Source organism: Equus przewalskii, chromosome 25 (assembly GCF_037783145.1).
Source record: "Equus przewalskii isolate Varuska chromosome 25, EquPr2, whole genome shotgun sequence".
In the NCBI taxonomy this organism is placed as follows: Eukaryota; Metazoa; Chordata; class Mammalia; order Perissodactyla; family Equidae; genus Equus; species Equus przewalskii.
Window position 1 is genome coordinate 19,244,627 of NC_091855.1, and position 23,460 is coordinate 19,268,086.

A 23,460-nucleotide genomic window follows, 5' to 3' on the forward strand; every position below is an offset into this window, starting at 1 on the left:
AAAAACAAGTATCACCAGAAGTAATTCTTATTCTAGTATCAAACATATCAGTCCCTTAAAATCTCCTTTGGAATGTTGAAAAGAGATCAGATGAAACCTTCAGAATGGTTATTTATTGGGGAAGAAAAAACCTTCAATTTCATTCACCCATTGTAGCTCCACTTTCTCATTTTAATGCTCAGTCCACAGTGGCGATGGTAAAAAATGTCCTGCACCTACAGAGATGGCAGTGGGAGAGGGGACATCACCTTTTCACTTATTGCTTGTTGCAATTTGGCCTGTTTACAGACAGAATTGCTCTGTGGGTGCTTCTAGTGGAGAGCAAAGGAAATCAAAGTAACAGCAAGAAATCAGCATTTACACATGACCTGTGAATTGGCTAATTTTTAACATGCAGTTAGTTAAGAAATGATTACAACCTGAGGAGTCATGACCTCAACTTTTCATCAGCTCCATTGGATTGTGCCTCAGTTTGGAAATGAAGGAGGTATGCAGGAAGTTTTAATTGTACCTGTGTGATTTATCCCTAGTCAGCTCTTTAATTTCTTCTGGCTGTCTGAGGTTTCCGACATGCTGTAAATTTCCCCAACTTTTTCATTATCTGCAATTTCTTTATGACTCGTGAATCGGAGTGGAGAGAGAGTGTGGATTTACAGCAGAGATAAACATGTCCATAAAGTCTGTATCTGTGTCAGTAATTGTACTGCTGTCAGTGACTGTCCTGTTTTACAGGCCTCTCTTGGGAAAGGAACAGGCTTCACTACCAGCAGCACTGAAGTGCTTGCTTTGATTTGCATTAACTTGCTGGGAGATTAGGAATGGTGGGATAGGAATTGATACTGGACCTTGGCCTCCCTTGTTTGTTGGTTGGTTGGTTGGTTGGTTTAAGGTCAAATGACTTTGTGTTGGATAACTGTGTTGAAAATACAACATGGACAATGCTTGTTTCCTGAGTGAAAATGCAACTTATACTGATATGGTAGATGTGAAAAATCCTTTCTAACTTCATTTTATACAATGCCTTTAAGATGATTTCCCCTTTCCATCACTGTTGACAATTGAACTTGGGTCTTTTTTCATCTTTCCATTTTCCTTTTCTTAGAATTAAAACGCAGGATTTCTTCTTTGGAACGTTCATTCCTCCTCAAGAGTGGGGTAGCTGTAGTTTTGGGGGTTTTTTTGTGTGTGTGAGGAAGATTGTCCCTGAGCTAACATCTTTGCCAGTCTTCCTCTATTTTGTATGTGGGACGCTGCCACAGCATGGCTTGATGAGCAATGTGTGGGTCCATGCCCAGGATCCAAACCTGCGAACCCTGGGCCATGGAAGTGGAATGTGCAAACTTAGCACTATGTCACTGGACTGGCCCCTGGGGCAGCTATAGTTCTGATGACAACTACATCTGCTGTATCTTAATTCTCAGTTCTTTCCTCACTGCTTAAAGTGGTATGTCCTCAACCATTTGCCATGAGAAAGGGAGTCTTAAAACAGAAATTCTTGATATTCCTGTCTTTAAAGATCCTTCAGGATTTTTCTAGTGTTTTCTTTCCTTACAGCAATTGTGAGAGAAACTCAAGTTAAGGGAAGCCCTTTTAAAATAGATAGAAAAACCAACACATATACTTTTCTTCTAGTACAGTTTGTATTCGGGCAGATCCCTCAAGAATCAAAACCGTCCTTGCAACAAACCCTGAACCTTCTCCCAAGTAGTTTAAAAGAGTAGTAGGTGGCGGTACAATTTAACAAAGAGGATAAGATGCTTGAGAATTCACAATGTTGCTGTCACCTGTCAACTTCAGTAAAAACAAGGGTTTAATTAGCCAACAGTCTCACAGTGTTGGAGGATAATGGTATTAACAAAGAAAAAAGCAACACAACAGAAGATTATTTGAATACTACTTATGTAAATGCTATTCTCTGAAATGGCTCCACAGCAGGGATTGATAACTTTGTATTAAAGGTATAATAAACATAGGTGCTGGAGAAGGATTCAGTAACATGTCTCCAGATTGAAAAAGGACAGTCAGTTTCTTCCTCACTCTCCTTAATCAGGCTTAGAATGAATCCAAGAGTAACCTGGCTTGAAACTAAAGGGAAGACTGGTGTACCTATTGGTTAACTACTTGTATAAGGGATAATTGTTGGGTGAAAATCCTCATGTGGTGTTTGACTTTTTAAGATCCCAAACTTCCTTGGAGCTGCAGGTTAAAAATAACTTATTTCAAATTATCAAGTAAATAAATGCCACTAATAGATCAGGAAAAAAGCCCCTCTTCACTAACTCAAGAAGAAATTTCAGTGTCTTCTTTTCTTCCACTAGTACATTATGAAGATTTTTTAAGTTCCCAGTGAGCCTCCCTTCATACACACGTGTGTGTGTATGTGTTCGTGTACTTTTTTTTCTCCTTGAACTATTTGGAAGTTTCGCACATGGCACTTTACCCCTAAATACTTCAGAACACATCTCGTAAGAATAAGGACAATTTCCTACATAATAATACTCTAATGACATCAAAGAAAAATGAAGAGTATTTGCAAAACATCTAATATCATTCCGCATTCAAAATTCCTCAATTTTCACTAAAAATCTCTTGTAACTTTTTTTTTAACCAAGATCTAGTCAAGGTTCAGGCATTGTAAATGTCAATACATTCTTGATAGGAGAACATTTAGTACTAAATTCTGCACATCAGCTCTTTTAATGAATATTTACCAGTGTTTTCTATGGTAAACATACATTTACTCAAATGGCTATCATTTTCCTCTAGAATATTGAGTTTCAAGTTCTCCATCTACACAGGCCTGCTTTATCAAGCTCCTTTAATCTATTTCTGGAATTCTCCCCTTCTCCTAACTGAATTAGCTGTAGAATTGATCTTTTCTCCAATAACTGCTCCTCTCTACAGTCAGAGTAATACGTGTGAAATGCAAATTGACACGTGACCTCATTCACTTCTTAAAACCCATCAGTGGCTTCCCATTGCTCTTAGGATAAAAGCAAAAACCTTAACTTGGCCTTATATCTCTGCGTGATCTGGCCTTTCTCATACCATGCCCATCTCACACCCTGCTTCGCTCTCTGAGCATGGGTTCTACAAATTCCTAAAGAGGAAAAAGTGAGGTAAAAAATTCAGGCACACCTCTTGGAAGAGATGAAATTTGAAGTAGACTTAATGGCTGATATTTGCATACAGGAGGAAGGAAAACACTGCGGACTGGGAAGCAGTTTTTGAGTATGGATTGGATTAGTTAGAGCATTAGAAAATGTGGTTGGAAAAGTGAGGATAAGCTAGCTTATGGAAAGCCTGAAGGACCAGGCTGAGGAAATCATTTTCAAAAGTCTGACAGCAACCCCCAGAGAGAAGTGAAGGATGAGGTGATGGATCTGAGACTAGCTGGGAAGCTGTTGCAGTCTGAGAATGCACTAACTGTTTGTACTAGATAGGACTGTGTGAATACAACGGAGGGGATAGATGAGAAAGATTTTGGAGGGAAAAATAGATATAAAATTGTAACAGACAGGAGAGACACAAGAGTCAAAATGATTTAAAGATTTTAAGCGCCTGTGACTAGGAGGATACGGTTTAGGGCGGACGGGGGTGTGCATTATAAAACTTAAGTTCTGTTTGCTAAAGTATTATTAAGTCATCATTGAAATGAATAATTTCAACTACTATCAGGGTTATAGGCTAAAAAGTTGTGGATATCAGGTCTATTAGGATGAGGTTCAACTATATATAATAAGAAATCTGAAACAATTGAGGCTTACACAAAGTAGATTTTTTTTTCCACGAAAAGGAAGTCTAGAGGTAGATAGGGCCAGGCTAGTAGCAGGGTAGCTTCACAGTGGTATCAATGACTAAGGCTTCTTTCTTTCCACTCTACTTTCTTTTTTTTTTTTTTAAGATTTTATTTTTCCTTTTTCTCCCCAAAGCCCCCCAATACATAGTTGTATATTTTAGTTGTGGGTCCTTCTAGTTGTGGCATGTGGGATGCCACCTCAGGATGGCTCGATGAGCAGTGCCATGTCCCCACCCAGGATCCAAACCAGCAAAACTCTGGGCCGGCCCCCTACTCTACTTTCTTAGTGCATGGCTTCCATCTAAAGGATACCTCATGGCCCAAGATGACTGCTAGAGCTCTAGCCATCAAGCCTGAGTTGTAGGCCAGAAGAAAATGGGAAGGGAGAAGGGCAAAAAGGGCATCAGACACAACTGACTCCTTTCCCTTTAAGCAGTCTTCCTGGAAGTCCCACTTAGAACTTAGAACTTAGTCATCTGGACTAACCTAGCTGCAGAAGAATGTAATCTTTTATTCTGGACTGTAATTTTGCTTACTAAAAGTTGGAGTTCTGTTAAAAAGGAGGAAGGGGAGAATGGGTATTGGGATAAGCCACCCTCATTCTCTGCCATAGGGAACAAGAGACCTGTGCAAAAGCAATGATCAGTGGGTAGAAGCAGAAGAATGTAATTCCATTGAGAAAGCTCAGAATTCGTGATTTTAGAGGTGCGTGTATGGATTTTAATCTGTGAATTGGACTTCATTCTTACAATTTGTTGATTATCTTGTGTGAATTATAAGCAAAGGTTAAGATTTATTCTGTTTTCCTTACTGTATTGTATGTTTGGTACTCTTAAATCAGTGTGAATGTAAGTCCTTTAAAGAGATTGGACAGACGTTTTTTCTTTTGGCTATTTTTCAAAGGAAGTGAGTGTTAGAAAATCTTGACTCCTTTTCATCTTTAGGGGGCAAGCCACTCAAATGATCAGCTTTTAAAATTGACTGTTTTTAATGGTCAGCTTATTAATATTTCTATCTACTCAGCAGATGCTGAGTAGAACCTGCTATAAATATCTCTAGTTATGGAGAAGAGAAATGCTTGGTTCTCTGACTTCTGAATATTTACCAAAACAGATTCTAAGATACAAAAACTAAAGATTAAATAAAATTTTCTTTTATGCATTTAGCCTGGACTGGTGAATCTAAGGGCTGATTTTTATTTTCGCTTTGTCTCCCATAGCCTTGATCATAATAGACATATCAGTATTGTTGAATTTCTGAAGCCCTTTGTGATGTAGGTTCTGGTGATATTGTCTGTACTGTTTAGCATAATAAAATTTGCTTTATAGCAAATTAAAAAAACTATAATATCTTTTACCAATATATCACATAATATATTTAACATTAATATAATTATATTAATGTAATTATATATTATGTACTTAATATAGTAAGCCATTTTTGTATTGGCCTTGTTTAAAAAACTCTAACTCCTAAGAATACTTTTCAGCAAAATAAATGAAAATAGGTCGATTCATTTAGAAGCGTTTTTTGAAAACTTAGCCCAAAATGCCAAATAAATCTCTTAGACTTATGCTGCTTGAAATGGTAAAAATCAGCATTTTACTCTTAATATGTAGAGATGACTCCTTACTTTCCTTGTAGGACCTTGTCTACTGTAGAATGTGCATGATTTTGCCCTACTTACAGTGACTGGATTCTCATCCTCTCAATAGGATCAATCTTAAGCCAGCCCTCTTTACCTCCTCGATCCATATTAAACCTGTCTTGGAAAGAGTCTGTTTATTGGATAATATAGCTATACTGGGGCTCTATGACAATATCTTTTGCTGCCTCATTAACTCTGGAGCATTAGAACAAGATAAAAATGCACTAAAGCCTCTTATCTGATGTCTGGTGTAACCTGCTGAAAGCAGGAGTGCCATTAGTTTATGTTAGAAATCAAATGGCCCTCTCCAGTGCAGGAAGTACTGATTAAACCTGAGGTGTCCCTGGAGGACTCTACAGCTGTCACAGGGGTGGTGGCTGTTCCTCACCAAAAGAGAAATCTGGGCCAGAGGTCCCAGTGGGGCGGCACTTTAAGAACTCGCACGTGGCTGCCCCAGCTGTTCGGCTTTGCCTAATGAATTGTTTTACAAGAAGAGGCTGGGTATTGTCATCACAAGCTGCCTTCCTTAGGGACTGGAGCAGGCCAAATAATAGGTAATGTTAGTGATGGTAATTGAAATGTGATGGCTCTCCTGGGATCTTTACAGCCCTGGAGCTCATGGGCACTTGTGGATTGTCTTGTCCTACCAAGGCCCTATTTGAAATGTGCATTTTTCCCCCCCCAGTTTCATAATACTGTTGTGTGAATTTTTCTCTCTTGTCTGCATTAGAGAAATTCATTGACAGAAGCAGTCTTAGGAACATTATAGTGGCTTTAAGTACAAAAGGAATAGCTTTGACTTTTTCATTTTAAATTGTCGACATTGTAATAGTAAAGGGGCACTGTGTTGTCTTAGACTCTTGAGAAACCACTGCAGAGATCGCTCTAGGCTTTCAAAGGAACATTTTAAACTTATACAAGTAATATAAACTCTTAATTAAAAAAAAATGTAAATGGTATGGAAGGATGTAAAGTGAAAAGTAAAAACTTTATCTGCTAGACTTGCTAGAGGTAACCGCCGCCAGCAGTTTCTCCACGAACACTCTAGACATTTTCCGTGCATGATCAAGTTTCTGTACGTTACCACATCAGATGAGACCGTAATATACATACTGTTTTGTAACTTGTTTTTTTGCCCCGCAGTATATCTTGGCTATCTTTCCACTGCAATACAGATGGATCTACCTCTTTGTTTCCCAGCTGCTGCACAGCATTTCATTGTATGGAGGTACCAACTCTAGACTCTTAGTAGATGGTTGACTTGGGCCTTATGAGTGAATACTTATTATACCAACTGGTTGCACTCATTGATTTGTGGTCTGTGAGTCAACCTATGATTTTACATGAAATGGTTTTCCTTTCTTCAGGAATGTTCCTTTAGATCCAGGACTGTTTTAGAATAGGAAATACTGGAGGTGAAACTTTTTTACGGGGATAATATGAGTCTTGTCATGGACTGTCAGCTGGACATATGTGTAGTGATATGCACCCTGCTGTATGTTTTAAATTCTTTGCTTAGTTTTTTGAGAATGCTGTCCCAGATAGGTGCAGAAAACAAATAGCCTTTAATGGATGTTAAAGGCATTGACTGAAAGCTTCCTCTAAAGTTGAATGAATGTTTTCTACTTCACAAGTTCCAAGAATCAAGTTATGAATGCATTAATGGACTTGGGAAATGATTTGTCCGCACATGGAAATGAGGACTTAGGTTTCTTCTGTAACAGCTTGGCTAACAAAGCAAGTTTGTGCCTCATGAACTTTAGGGGCCTTGCTGGGAGTGGCAGTGTGATGAATGAAGCAAAGCAATTTTCCAGGAGCGTTTCAGGTCAGTGATGGGAGAAATCAGTTGTCTTCTCAGACAAACAAACCTAATTTTAGTTGCATCTGTCTTCAATAGGAGAATCTATGCAAATCGAATGGTAGAAATGTTCAGTTCCATCAGAAATAGGAATACTGTATGTGTTTTTTAACTCAAAGCCCTATAAACTCATTCTCTCAACACTTCAAAGTTCTGATTTGACCAAACATTATGGTAAGGGCATCATACTAATAAATTGTGAAATGCCAGCTAGTTTTGTTTCAGGTTGCTTATACAGTGTTTTTCCTCTCCTTGGTGTTAATCATTTGAATTGATGTGCAATACTTAACAGTTGGAGGCTATTATTAATAACAGTTACTGTTTATACCTGACTGACTTCTTGTCCAAGCCTTCAGTAGGTTCTTGGTGGACATAAGTATACAGAGATTTCTAGGGCTCTTGTGGAATATTGGTGATCATCTAAACCTGTGCTATTCAAAAGAGTTGCCACTAGGCACATGTGGCTGTTTAAAGTTTAATTAATTAAAACTAAAAATTTAATTCCTCAGTCACACTAGCAAATGCTCAGTAGTTACATGTGGCTAGTGGCTACTGTACTAAACAGCACAGATATAAGACATTTCCATTGGATGGCACCACTCTAAACTAAAGGTTCACAAACTATGGCCCACAGCCCGTTTTTGTATTCCCTATGAGCTAAGAATCGTTTTTACATGTTTAAAGGGTTGTAAAAATAAAACTCAAAAACAGAAGAGTATGAGGTAGAGAATGAATGTGGCCCGCAAAGCCTAACTTTACTCTCTGGCCGTTTATAAGAAAAATTCACTGACCCTTGGAACTAGGCCTACTTCTCTTGATGACATTTCAGCTTTCTGATCAAGTTAGTTTAGAGGTTTCCCTAAGCCATCAAAAGATTGTGAATCTATTAAGCAAATTAGGCAAATTTAGGAGCAAAGTTTCTTAGAATGGAATGAGTCCAGAGCTTAGACAGATCAGTTCCCTGGAGTTAGCACAAGTGGGATAAGCTTTGAAATAGGTAAAATTCTTTGTAGTACAAGTGATCAACTTGCAACAGCTTTGTGACTAAAACCTTCAGTATAACAGAACATCATTCTGATTTTGTACACTATTTTGTGTCTTGTGAGTACCATATTCTCCCATCTTACTCTGAAAGAAATAGAATGAATACGTTTCAGCAGATAGGCTTGACCTTTCAACAAAGAATTTACCATGAAGATTTTTAACTGTTCAAGTTATTTTTAACTGTCAAATTATTTCAGTCAATCTCTCCTAGGAAGAATGAAGCAAAAAGTTTGTTCTGCTGGTAGTCTGAACATCTGAGAAATGATCTTCCCCTGCCAAAGCTCTAACAATTTCTCATTAAATGTAAGGCTTATGAAATCTGCCTATAAAATGAGCATCTGGCACTTCTGTGGTAAATTAGAGAATCAACTTGTTGCTTTCAAGATAAGATCTTGACATTCGTGAGGGAACTTTGTGAATTCCCAAGTTTCTGATAGCCCATAGCATATCATTTTTGCTCTAAAATGCACTAAGGTACAGTTGAAAAAAATTATTATCCCTTTGGGCTTTTATGTAAATTATGCCATAAAATGATTCTCCCACTAAAATAAATGTCATACTACAATATATTGAATTATTAGTAGAAGCATTAACTTGAACTTGTCCGAATCTTCAGACTCAAGATAGTGATGCCAGATTATCATGGACTGTGTGGTTGAGATCATGAAATGTACTAAACCACAGAAAAAGTCACATTTCAACATAAGCTTTGGCGAAAGAGGCAAGCAGTAGGAGGAAATAAAGGGGGAGATAATGTGAAACAGTGTTTTGAGAGGGAAGCTTCATGAAATGATAACTTCTTTCTAAAGAACACTGTGAATGGTGGCTGTGTTTTGTTTTTATTCCCTGGTACAAAATCAGGGCAAATTTTATTAGAGCTCTATTTTATTTTATTAAAGCTCTGTTCTTTGATCATAACTAGTTATAGTGTCAATTAGCAGTTTCCCATGTTGGAACTTTGACTAAATTTATGACAGCCCCTCAGATTTCTTCTAATTCTTCAGTGTTATCCCATTTGCCTTTCTTTGTCAACTCTTCTCTCAGTCTTCTTGCTCTTTCAGTTCTTCCATATCACTTTTATGTGTGCCCTCCAAACCTTTACTACTCTCTTGCCTTGCCAGTATTAATGGTAGACTCCTCTTCATTGCCTGTGTAAATAGTCTTGAAGTCATACACTGCCCTCTTCCATAAGGCATTCCTGTAAGCATCTACCCTTTAGGATCACCCAATCTCCAGTGAGAGAGTCCATATTTCCTATGTAATCAAGGATGTACCCCTTCTAAAACTGGCTGTTACCAAGTTTGAATCTTTGTCCATGGCATTTTATGATGCAGTGAAAGTATGGCAAAGTCATATACCTTGAGCTTGTGTTTTACACCCCAGTTGAAAAGTCAGACGCATTAAGGGGAAGGAATATCACCTTGAGATTTAGAGTTGCAAACTGTAGCGTTTACGGATGGCCTTGCACATTGTCCATGATGGGGAGAACTTGAAATTCAAGCTTTTAAGAAATTAGATATTTCTCCCTTTTCTAGCATAAAGTATTTATAAAACCAGTCCAAAAAACACTGCCCTATATCCAAGGGTTTTTTATTGGCCTATCAGGATTTGAAAAAGAATTCTTTTTATGTCCTTAGGTTCTCAGATTAGCAGAGCAAACTTAACTTTTTCATAAAGTCTGCACATTACTACAAAGTAGGTAAGTCAGTCTGACCTTAAACTCCGTAAGCTCTATAAGGATATCTGGGCATCTGGGGTTTTCACTACTGAATTCCCAGCACTTACTGTAATTGGTATATGATAAATATCTATTGTTTAATAGGTGCTTACCTTTCCTTTTTTGTGATTTATATTTACAAAGGCATTTTCTTTTAGTATAAGTCAGTTTTATCTATGTTAAACAATTTCTTGTTATAACTTACAATCCTTCCTTTTTATGAACTCTTTAACTTCACATTTTCTCCCAAATCATATTGTGGTCATGAGTCCCGTGTTTCCTGTATCATTCTCACTGCCTTTTCAACTTTCATTAAAGTGGTTTTTTTTCCTCTCTACTGATGAATGTTTTTGATAAAAATTGGCAAACTTGCTAAAACATTCCCACACGCTGCTGGATATGTGATGGAACTGCTCATGTCGTATTTCTGAGCCAACTCCAAGAAAAGTATCCCATCCATCCTTTGTTCCAAATTTGTAGTCATCTACAGTTTCCATAGTGTTACTTTTACTATGTATGAGAGTACTGCTAGGGAACATCACAGCCACCGTGGAATGCAGGTGGTGAGTGGACTGCTGGGTTCAGCTAACTAGCTGAAGAATAAATGGTTTTTGCCATAAATGAGATCTAATAATTATTTTCTTTAAATTAATAATTATGTCCTTAGAGATTACGTTGGATTTTTTTTTTAAGATTTTATTTTTTTCCTTTTTCTCCCCAAAGCCCCCCAGTACATAGTTGTATATTCTTCGTTGTGGGTCCTTTTAGTTGTGGCATGTGGGACGCTGCCTCAGCGTGGTTTGATGAGCAGTGCCATGTCCATGCCCAGGATTCGAACCAACGAAACACTGGGCCGCCTGCAGCAGAGCACACGAACTTAACCAGCCAGCCCCTGGATTTTGTTTTTATTGTTCACCACCAGTGTGTGAAATGAATGTATACTAATATGGGCTATCACCACCTACATTTGCTTTGGTGTTTGGTGGGTGAAAGAGGACATCCCTGTTTGCATGATTAACCTCATAAGAACTAAGGATCCTTCCATGTGTATGAACTACCCCTATACTTTATTTAGGTCAACAATGAAGCTGAGAAAAGCTGAAAGCTTTTCCTCTAAGATCAAAAACAAGACAAGGATGCCCACTTTTGCCACTTTTATTCAACATAGTATCAGAAGTCCTAGCCACAGCAATTAGGCAAGAAAAAGAAATAAAAGTCATCCAAATTGGAAAGGAAGTAGTAAAACTGTGACTATTTGCAGAAGACATGATACTATATATAGAAAATCCTAAAGACTCTACCAAAAAACTATTAGAACTAATAAATGAATTCGTAAAGTTGTAGGATACAAAATTAATATACAGAAATATGTTGCATTTATATATAGTAATAAAAAAAGATCAGAAAGAGAAATTAACAATTCCACTTACAGTTGCATCAAAAAGAATAAAATTTCTAGGAATAAATTAAGCAAGGATATGAAAGACGTATACTCTGAAAACTATAAAACTATAAGATGAAAGAAATTGAAGGTGACACAAATAAATGGAAAGATAAACCATGCTTGTGGATTGGAAGAATTAATGTTGTTAAAATGTGCATACTGCCCAAAGCAATCTACAGATTCAGTGCAATCTCTATCAAAATGCCAGTGGCATTTTTCACTGACCTGGAATAGCCAAAGCCATTTTGAGAGGGAAAAACAAAGCTGGAGGTGTCACACTCCCTGATTTCAAACTATACTACAAAGCTATAGCAATCAAAACAGTATAGTACTGGCACAAAAACAGACACACAGATCAATGGAACAGAATAGAGGACCCAGAAATAAACATGTTCTTATATGGTCAATTAATCTACGACAAAGGAGTCAAGAATATACAATGGGGAAAAGACAGTCTTTTCAATAAATGGTTTTGGGAAAACTGGGCAGCTACATGCAAAAGAGTGAAACTGGACCATTCTCTTACACAAAATAACACAAAATTACACAAAAATAAACTCATAGTGGTTTAAAACGTAAATGTAAGACCTGAAACCATAAAACTCCTAGAAGAAAACATAGGCAGTAAATTCTTTGACATTGGTCTTAGCAATGTTTTTTTGTATGTATCTCCTCAGGCAAGGGTAACAAAAGCAAAAATAAACAAATGGAACTACATCAAACTAAAAAGCTTTTGCACAGTGAAGGAAATCATTGACAAAATGAAAAGGCAACCTACTGAATGGGAAAAGATATTTGCAAATGATATATTCGATAAGGGGTTAAAGTCCAAAATATATAAAGAACTCATACCACTCACTGTCAAAAGAAAACCAAACAGTCTGATTGAAAAATGGGCAGAGGACCTAAATAGACATTTTTCCAGAGAAAGACATATAGATGGCCAAGAGGCATGTGAAAAGATGCTCAGTGTCACTAATCATCAGGGAAATGCAAATCGAAACCACAGTGCAATATCACCTCACACCTGTCAGAATGGCTATTATGAATAAGACAAGAAACAATAAGTGTTGGTAAGGATGCGGAGAGAAGGGTACACTTGTACACTGTTGGTGGTAATGTAAATTGTTGCAGCCACTATGGAAACTAATATGGAGGTTCCTCAAAAAATTAAAAATGGAACTACCATATGGTCCAGCAAAATTCCACTTCTGGGTATATATTTGAAGAAAATAAAAACATTAACTTGAAAAGATATAGGCACCACACGTTCATTGCAGCATTATTTACAATAGCCAAGAAGTAGAAGCGACCTAAGTATCCACCTATAGGTGAATGGATAAAGAACGTGTGGTATATGTATACAGTGGAATATTACTCAGCCATAAAAAAGAATGAAGTCTTGTCATTTGCAACAACATGGATGGACCTAAAGGGTATTATGCTAAGTGAAATAAGTCAGACAAAGAAAGACAAGTACCATATGATTTTACTTATATGTGGAATCTAAAAAAACAAAACAAACTAGAAACAGACTCATAGACAAACCAGAAACTGTCCAGAGGGGAGAGGATAGGTGAAATAAGTGCAGGGGATTAAGAGCTACAAACTTCCAGTCATAAAATAAATAAGTCATGGGGATGTAATGTACAGCACGGGGAAATATAGTCAATAATATTGTAATAACTTTGTATGGTGATGGATGGCAGCTATACATATCATGATGATCATTTTGTAAGGTATAAAAATATTGAATCACTATGTTGCACACCTGAAATTAATATACTATTGTATGTCAATTATACTTCAATTAAAAAAAATGAAGCTGGCTTTGCAGAAATTAACAAGGAAACCCTCAAATTCACATGGCAATATAAGAGACCCAGAATAGTTTAACAATCTTGAAAAAGAACAAAGTTGAAGAACTCCCACATCCCAGTCTCAAAACTTAATATAAAGCTACAGTAATCAAGACAGTGTGGACTGGCATAAGGATAGTCATCTAGATCAATGGAATAGAATTGAGAGTCCAGAAAGAAACCCTCACATTTGTAGTCAATTAATTTTTGAAAGGGGTGCTGGATCATTCAAAATAGTCTCTTTAACAAAGGATGCTAGGAAAATGAAATATATGCATGCAAAAACCCCCCAAATTGAACCCGCTAACTCACACCATATATAAATATTAACTCAAAATTGATTGTAGTCCTAAATATAAGAGCTAAAACTATAAAACTCTTAGAAAAAAACATAGGCATAAATCTTTGTGACCGTAGATTAAGCAGTAGTTTCTTGATATGATACCAAAAGCACAAGCCAAAAAAGAAAATAATAAATTGGACATCAAAATATAAAACTTTTGTGTTTTAAAGATACCATCAAGAAAGTGAAAAGACAGCCCACAGAATGGGAGAAGACTTTTGCAAATCTTTTCTGTATTGTTTGATAAGGCACTTGTATCCAGAATATATAAAGAACTCTTACAACTTAACAATAAAAAGACAACCCAATTTTTAAAGTGGGCAAAGGATTTGAATAGACATTTCTCCAAAGAAGAAATGTAGATGACCAATAAGCATATGCAAAGATGCTCAACGTCATTAATCATTAGGGAAATGCAAAATCAAAAGCATGAGATACTACTTCACATCCACTAGGATGGCTGTAATAAAAAAGATGGACAATAACAAGTGTTGATGAGGATGTGGAGGAATTGGAACCTTTGTGCACTATTGGTGGGAATGTAAAAATAGTGCAGCCGATATGGAAAACAATGTGGTGGTTCCTCAAAAAATTAAAAATAGAGTTACCATATGACCCAGCAACTCCACTTTTGGATACATACCCAAAAGAATTGAAAGCTGGGACTTGAAGAGATATTTGCGCGCCCATCTTCACAGCAGGATTTTTTGCAGTTGCCAAAAGGTGGAAACAACCCAGTGTCCATCGAAAGATGAATGGATAATCAAAATGTGATATATACATACAATGGAATATTATTCAGCCTTAAAAAGGAAGGAAAATCTGACATGTGTTACAACATGAATGAGCTTGAGAATATGCCAAGTGAAATAAGCCAATCACAAAAAGACAGATACTGTATGATTCTACTTGTATGAGGAACCTAGAGTAGTCAAATTCACAGAGACAAAAAGTAGAATGGTAGTTGCCAGGGGCTGGGAGAGGGAGAATGGGGAGTTATTATTTAATGGGTACAGAGTTTCAGTTTTGCAAGATGAAAAAGGTCTGGACATTGGTTACAAGACAATATGAATATACTTATTGCCGCTGAAATGTACACTTAAAAATGGTTAAGATGGTAAAATGTATGTTACATGTATCTTACCACAATTTAGAGGGGTGGGGGCAAGTTATGGTATGTGAATTATATCTCAATTTTAAAATAAATTATATGAGTAAAAGAAGAAAACAAAGAAATGAAACCAGTCCAGGAAGTCCAAAAGGATTTGAAGAAGGCCATTATAGACCTGCGCCTAACTGAAGGCCTTTTATTGATGTATACTGATTTAGTATTCCACTTCCTTCAATTCCTGAATGAGTCCCTTCTACCTCTCCTTTTCCCTTTATTTTTTCCCAAAGTAGATTTGAAATAATCTCCTGATTATCCTTGGTACTTATTTTAACATCTTATCTTACCACAGGTTCACATCTATTAGGATTTGAATATTTTCATAATAAACTTTTATTTGTGGCCTACTATGAAAAGCAATGTGCTAGACCCTGGATGTCAAAAATACATAAACTCTTCTCAAGGCACTTGCAATCTGATTAGAGTGACAAGGCAAATGGGTAAAAAAATCACAGGGCAGGAGATCATGGAGTTCAGAAATGAGAGATCATAGTGGGCTGAAGGTGTTGGGTGGAGTCTTCAAACCAAAAAAAGTGGTATTTAAACTGGAATGAAAGAAATATATATATCACCATTGGCAAATTGGTTTCCTTTTCACTGTAAGATTCCATGTAAAATGTAACATTCTGTGTAGCAGTTACTTTTTGATTAACCTTCGCAAATCCTTTTTTCTCATATCCATTTCCTTGCTGGCAGCCCAGCTTTCTAGTACAGTAAAAGGCATCGCTTGTCTATTTTTCCACATAGAGACCAGTGAATAAGTAGTTATGGAGGCAAAGTAACTCTCCATCATAATTTGGCCCCCAAACCATGAAACAGCCTCTCTGGGTTCACCCTGTTTAGCCTGTAAGTGGGAACAAAGAGAGAAGAAAGTAGCCACTGTCAGGCATCTCTGGCCTGGGGTGAATTCGACCTGCACCTTGACAATGATTTTGACTATTTCTGAATGGATTTACAACCCGTCAGAGTCTCAAAAACCCTTAATTTTAAAAATATATAGTTTTTTTTCTTTTTTTTTTAGTCTTCTGCCTCCTAAATGTTAACTTCCTTATGACATGCAGTGATGATTTCTGAATTTCTGTTAGGCACAACTCATTATTGAAGCACTGAAACAGTTGATTACCAGTGCAGCTAATTCTTTTTTAAATAAACAAGAGTCCTTTAAAAAGATTAGCCAGAACAGTTTTGAAAATTCACAGCAGCACTGATGTGTATCAGTTCTGGCTTGGCAGACTTTGACCCAGGGCTGTGCAGTGTTTTATTACCCTCAGCTACATAAGGACACATACTTATAGCACTGCTTTTGTAGCAGATATTTTTATAACTCTACAAAATGATTAGACTGACATAGAGCAATTCTCTAAATTCATAGGTATTAAAATATTCTGGCAGCTGTCTCCTTTTTGCCTTTAAGTTGAGCCATCATGATGAGATAAGACTGCACCAGGCCTGGTCGGTACATGAATGAAGTTAGGCATGGTATGCTCACATTATTGAAAGGGTCTTTGTCACTATAAATAGGTGAGATCTTGGAGGAGGGGTTCCCATATAGTAATTCCAATTCAATTCCAGTAATATTCTTGTTTTTCAGAAAACTTTTTACTTCAAAACACATTCCATGTAATTATATAGGAAAGACGTTATGGTATAAAATTGTCTCTGAATTCTAATTAAAACAACTTAGCTTGTGCTCAAAAACATACAGTACCTTTATCTGGGAGTTTGAGGTATTGATTACGGTTTAGAGAGTGTTTAGGAGAACCTGAGTGGAAGAAAATTGCTGGTATATTGGTAGTAGAGTTCAGTGACATGGGATACAAACTCTTCTGTTCTCAAAAGAGGCTTCTAGCAACTCCTGGACTTTTAGGTATAGTCCTTAATAGGGGTGACCAAGAGTCTGGGAAGGTCTTATGTTATGATCTCAGAAACTCTCTGACCTCTCTTCCCCTAAGTAGTCCCTACCTGCTTCCAAGTGTCTCAAATTCTTTTAACTGAGAACAATTTACTCTTGAAAGATTGACCCTTTGCTGAGAAGCATGAGGCTTTAAATGGCAAGTGATTATCGGTACAACCATTTTGGAAAACTGTTAGGCAGTATCTACTAAGGCTGATTATACCTATACTCTATGACTCAATAATTCCAGTGCTAATTATATACCATAGAAATAGAAATGCAAACATTTGTATACCAAAAGATGCACACAAAAATATTCAGAGCAGCAAACTCAGACCCAAACTGGAAACAATCCAAAAGTTCACTGATGGTAGGATAAATAAGTAAATTATGATATTTTCATATAGTTGAATACTATATAGCCATGAAAATGAACAAACTATTGCTACTTGTAACAACATGAATGAGTCTGAGGAACATAACATTGAGTGAATGAAGCTAGACACAAAAGAATACATATAGACTAGGCCTTATATAAGAATAATAGGAATTGTTTTCTGGGGTATCTTTGTCATGGGTGGCTGCAAATGTAGCCAGCCCTGGTGGTCTAGTGGTTAAGATTTGGGGCTCTCACCACTGTAGCCCAATTTGATTTTCCAGTCAAGGAAGCACACACCCATCTGTCACTTGTCATACTGTGAAGGCTGCCTGTTGCTGTGATGCTGAAAGCTATGCCACTGGTATTTCAAATACCAGTAGGGTCACCCATGCTAGACAGGTTTCAGTGGAGCTTCCAGACTAGGACAGACTAGGAAGAAGGACCTTGCCACCCACTTTCAAAAGAACTGGCCATGAAAACTCTATGTATAGCAGCAGAGTATTGTCTGATAGAGCACCAGAAGGTGGGATGATGGGGCAAAAAGACCAGGCAGGGTTCCGATCTTCTGTCCACAGGGTTGCTGGGAGTCGGCATCAACTCAGCACTAACAGAAAACTGTGAATGTATACAATTTTTTTTGGCTTAATAGTTTGCTTTTAACATAAACATTCTCAGTATTAAAAATTTTGTTCCCAGAGAGTCCTTAAAGACGTATCACTGTAATAGAGAAAGAATGATGATGAATGTGATTCAGTAGATGGCAGTGTTCCCTTTGAAGTTTTTAGTTAAGATGTGGGTACATGGGGGTAATGTTTAGCAACTTTTTTCAGTAGGATAAAGGTCACATGCTGGAACAAGTAGACCAGAAAGAACATTTTAATGGCTTTGTCCATTTGTTGTTTCATGTATTACTATTTTGAATAAACCGATAAGATTTAGAGTCCACAAATCTAGAGAACATATTTTTCCACATAAAACCCTACAATGATGCCTGTAAGAGGAAGTTGTTTAATGTAATATTGCTTTAAGTAGGTGTTAATGGATAGAATATTCAGGAAGGATTTGAGCAGTCTTTTTGTTTTCTTTTCTGTTTTGTATTTAGGAATATGTATATGTCAAGATTGAGATAATGACTAACTGCTTTGGACAAAGATGTCAGTGAAATTTATTGATCAGGAGATTAGGATTCACTTGAGCATAAATTAAAAGAAAAATTAAAATGATTGACCAGTCTGTTTTTGTTTTTTTGATACAATCAAATGCAATTTCAAGAGTCTCTCTTTTTTCATACTGAAATTTTCTTAAAAGGGTAGTGCTCAATGAAAGGAATTGAGGTTTAAGAAATCTTGTGGAGGGGCCAGCCCCATGGTTAAGTTAGTGTGCTCTGCTTTGGCGGCCTGAGATTTCACCAGTTTGGATGCCAGGTGCAGACATGGCACTGCTCATCAGGCCATGTTGAGGCAGTGTCCCACATGCCACAACCAGTGGCACTCACAACTAGAATACACAACTATGTACTGGGGGGCTTTGGGGAAAAGAAAAAAAAAGGGAAGATTGGCAACAGTTGTTAGCTCAGGTGCCAGTCTTTAAAAAAAAAAAGGAAAAGAAATCTTGTGGCATTATAGGGGTTTTAGTTGTACAGAACTTGACATGGATTTGAGTAATAGGTCAGAGAAGTCAAGAGTTATCAGCCAAAGGACAAAACTTGCCTGTCATTCAGAATGGGAGACCATTGAACAAACTAGTCAGTTGGAATAGGAAGAACTACATTTAAGTCCTGACTTTGCTCATTATTAGCTATTGACCTTGGGCAAATCACTTAACCTGCCTAATTTTTCTTTTTCTCGTCTGTGAAATATAGGTGATAAATAACTGCTTTGCCTTCTGTATCAGTTAAGTGTCTCAAGTAGGCGCAGTGTCTTTAAGGGTGCTGCGTTAGCGTTAGTGGACTCTACATTGTTGTTATACTGTTCAATTAACTTTTTATTTCCTAGGTTTTCTGCCTGTACTCATCAGGTGCCTGCTGAGGACATTGATAAGCACAGCTTCAACAGTTGTCATTATAAGAGTACCTCCCGATAGGTACTGTACTAAGTGCTTTAAGTGCATACTTTCCAAAGCCTCACAATTACGCTGGGAGGAAGTTGGACTGTTGACCCCATTTTATAGTTTGCAGAGGCCTGGGCTAGCCCAAGAGCTGTGAACCAAACCCAAACTTTCCAAAGCCTCGCAATTACACTGGGAGGAAGTTGGACTGTTGACCCCATTTTATAGTTTGCAGAGGCCTGGGCTAGCCCAAGAGCTGTGAACCAAACCCAAACCATCTGACTCTGCAGCAGGTGCTTGTAATGTTATTCTATGCCTGCCGTGATGCGCTTCATTTTTGACTTTTCCACAGCTGCTATTTGAGAAGCCAGGGTCATACATAGTGTTTTTATGTATTGAACAGTTCAAATAAAGACATTGGGACTTAAAAGAAAATTTTATCCTGTTTCACTTTGGAGTTAACAGAATCCTAGTGCATGCACTTATTAATTTGGGAATGGGGAGAGTTGATGCTCTTGACTTGAGCCTGTGTTTTGTCTTTAGCCAGAGCACGTACAAATCCATTTCTTGATGATTCAAACTCAAGGAGAGGAACAGTAACGTCAACAAACCTAAAGTAACAGTAACACAATCTGAAGAGTGTTAATATGGTTTTGAGGATATATTGATTTTTCTTTGCAAACACCCTCCCAATTATATTTTATTTTAATATTACAACTGGTTTTCCTTTTTCTGTGTGTGTGTGTGTGTGTGTGTGTGTGTGTGTGTGTTGTTTTAGGGGCTTTTCCATTTATCATAATTGTAATAGTTATTGACATTTTGCATGAAGATAACATTTTCTGGAGAATATATTTAAAACTGATTACTAAATATGCTAATAACTAAATATATTTTTGCTATTCCTGTCAGGTAAAAACAAATAAATATATTTGAAAATTTTCATTTATAAATTTTCATTTATACTTTCATTTTGAAAGTATATCTTTAACCCTCTCTTATAAAAATATAAAAATCTTCATGTTTTGGCCACCTTCTAATTTAGTTTGTGTCACTTTCCATTTTTTAAATAAATTTTTAGTTTGAGAAAAGTTTTAGATATTTATGGGAAAATTGTGGAGAGTTTTCCTATAACCCACACCCAGTTTCTCCTATTGTCATTATTATTATTATTATAGTACATTTGTTACAATTAAAGAACTTTACTTTTTTTTTTTTTCCACTTTTTCCCATACTTTATTCAGATTTCTTTAGTTTTTCCCTAATGTCACTTTTCTGTTCTGGCATCCCATTCAGGATACCTTAATTAAATTTAGTAGTCATATCTCCCCATAGGCTTCTCTGGGCTGTGACAGTTTCTCAGACTTTTCCTGTTTTTTGATGACCTTGACAGTTTTAAGGAGGACTGGTCAGATTCATTGTAGAATGTCGCTCAATTGGGATTTGATGTTTTTCTCATGATTGTGGTTTGCCTTTCACTGCATACCCTATGTTCTGCTGGGAGATTGCTCTTAATCATAGTGAACTATATGAGGAAGGTAGATGAGGATCTGAATATATTGGCTGTGAATAACCCACACAAAGATAAGCATTAACAGCATTCTTTTTTTGGCATTGAAACATTGGCTACATTCTTTATATTTTTTATCTTTCATCATTTTTCAGAAGAAGCCAGTCCTAATTCTGGCTGAAAATAGAGTCTAGGTTGTATGATCTGTTCATGACCCTAAAACAGTTTCTTTTCTAATTGCACCTATCAGGACAGGTAGCATGGTTTTTACTGTTACTCTAAAGAGCTTTTTTTAATCCATATGGGCCTTTTAATTAGTAACGGGCAATTTTGGATGAATTGTTAATTGATTAGAATTGTGAAAATTTTATGCAGCCTAGAACAGTATAAGATTAAAACAGGGTCTGGTTTAGTCACTATTCTAAGATGAACGCTTGAAAAGTATTATTTTAGTGGTTTTGGTTTGTATTCCAGCCTGGTGTTTGTTTTAACTCTGCTAAGAATGATTGTCTTTTAACTCACTGAGGTCCTCAGTTCTACTCCATTAAGGGCCACTTTTCTGCCAATCAAAAAGCAGCATCCCTGAGATTGATTTTTGTTACAGTGGATAGTAATGGCTGCCCAGTGACAACATTTCAAACTCTTTTATGTAAACAGAAAGCAATCAAATAAGTACTAATCCAAGGATTATGTGGACCCAAATCCTGTGGCCAGAAGAATCTCTGCAGTGTATGTCCCTGGCTCTTTGCCCTCTGGTGGCAAGCAGCCCCTCTCCTTCCTGGAAGGCTTGCTTGCTGCTTGTGCTGCCTGTTTGATGGCAGCTCCTGAATGGAATTCAAAAAGACACCTACATTTCCATAAATAAATTAGGAATTCAGTGGTTTCTTCGGGCTAATCAGGGCAGGCTGATAAACCTTGCTAGCTGTTTAATAAATGAATTGTGACTGATTACCTATTAATATGGACGCCTCAGGAATTCACCCAGGGGGAAGCAGAGCAGTGAAATAGAGAGGGGCATGGCCCCTTGGGAAATCAGGGCTTCATGTTTGCAGCTTAAATATCTCTGTGAAGTATCAATAAGGAGGTAATTGAATTTTGAACACAAACATGAGCGCCGGATGGATGAAAGGGGGAGGGGGAATCTGATCATCTCTTCTCTGCCCCTTCATTCTCCCCTCCCCTTTTCCTTAGAGACCACTCTAGTAAAGATAGATGCTAAATCCATTAAATAAAGATTAGGCTCTGTCGTAGTAGAAAATGGCTTCTTAGCTAGATCTCCGGGCAAATTGGGGCCTTTTGCAATACGGAAAATTAAAATATACATTTTTAACAAGTGTGCTATCTCCCCAGCAATAATGCTGGGCTAGCTTGTGGGGTTTACTTCTTCACATTGGCTTTTGTTTGGGCAGATCACTTTCTCCTGTGTTAATGCCAATCTTTTCTGTATTCCTGGAGCAGAAGGGGCTGGGTTTATTTATTTATTTTTCAAAGCTTCTGTTGAGGCCTTTCGTCTAGCATCCTGCTTGCTTGTAATCAGAGGAGTGGGAAGGAGATTAGTGTCCCATGAATTGACGGTAGATAAATGTTCCCTCCCCTTAACTGGTGGGTCCAGAAGAGCCCAATCACTTGTATTTCAGGAATGATTGGAGACTGTACAGCTGAGCAAGAAAGGGGCTTACAGACTGAAATAAACATTGATGTTTTAGATGCAGTTTTACTTGGCTTTATTTCCTCTAGATAAGGTTATTGATTTGCTTTTGTCCTCCTATTTTAAGCCAGATAAAGTCATATTAATGTAGAAAAAGAAGAATTGGCATTATTTGGTTACAGATCATAATGCTTACCCCTTTTTGAGCAATAACAAAAGGCAAGCATCAAGCCTTAAATACTTTTGTTTCTGTATGTTAATACCCAGTATTGGCTTCTTGAACTAACCCTTGTTTATACATCAATCTACAGTTCTGATAACCCTTTCGTAAGGCTTCAGTCAATCAATATGTATTAATTGAGCATCTGTTAGGTGTGTGGCATTGTTAGTTGCCATGGTCAATGACGAAAAAGTCTATCCTCTGCTACCACAGATGGTTCTTAAAAACAAAGCTAATTATGTCATACTCCTACTTATAAAAGTTCTTTGGCTCCTTGGGTACTACAAGATAAAATTCAAATTCCTCAGGCCTTCACAAAAGGACTTTCCTAAGATCGACCTAGCCTTTCTCTCTGGTTTTATCTGGAGAACTTCTACTTATCCTTCAGGGCCATATCAAATCCCACCCTCTTCGTGTAGTGTCTACCTGTTCCCCCAGGAAGAGTTAAATTTTTGTTATCACTCATTGTGGCTTCTATACTTGTGGCTCTCAGGATTTCCCCTGGGAGAAAAAATGTACGACTTCTTAATCTCAGTAATTAAGAATTTTGTGCATCATTTGCCATATGGTTTTGCAAATATTCTCAATTCTTTATTTAAACTTCAGAGGTATCTTGATCAAATTTTCAATAATTTGTCCTTAGGACACTTCACTTTATAATTTAACTTTGTTTTGTAGCCATCTTTAATGCTAAGAAGGAAGCAAAGTGTCTTGTTTGCCATCCCTTTCATTACTGCTACCTTAAGTTATTTATCTCTAGAGAGCAGAAATCAAACTTATCTAACCTGATTGCCACAGTTCACAAATGACCCTTAATGATTTTGAATGCTATTTCTCAGAGCCAAATAGCACAACATTTGAGAATTTTCTAGTCCTTCGCATGTTA

At 37.1% G+C, this 23,460-nt stretch overlaps 1 protein-coding gene and 1 long non-coding RNA gene across 6 annotated transcripts in view; one reads left to right on the top strand and one right to left on the bottom strand.

The window, feature by feature from the left end:
* Positions 1 to 23,460, top strand: part of LIN52 (lin-52 DREAM MuvB core complex component) — a 112,451-nt gene that overhangs the window by 44,646 nt on the left and 44,345 nt on the right. Inside the window, exon 6 of one of the 5 annotated variants that reach the window (XM_070593902.1) lies at positions 19,148 to 19,624. The exons of 3 other annotated variants lie outside the window; for them this stretch is intronic. In XM_070593902.1, coding sequence (XP_070450003.1) covers positions 19,148 to 19,356 — 209 coding nt within the window. In that variant the 3' untranslated portion in view covers positions 19,357 to 19,624. Of the gene's footprint in view, positions 1 to 19,147; positions 19,625 to 23,460 lie in introns of those variants that run through there. One more of the 5 variants, XM_070593903.1, reaches the window with a different exon arrangement.
* The window catches only part of LOC139079361 (uncharacterized), a 46,585-nt gene that overhangs the window by 1,966 nt on the left and 21,159 nt on the right, over positions 1 to 23,460 (bottom strand). The window lies entirely within an intron of this gene.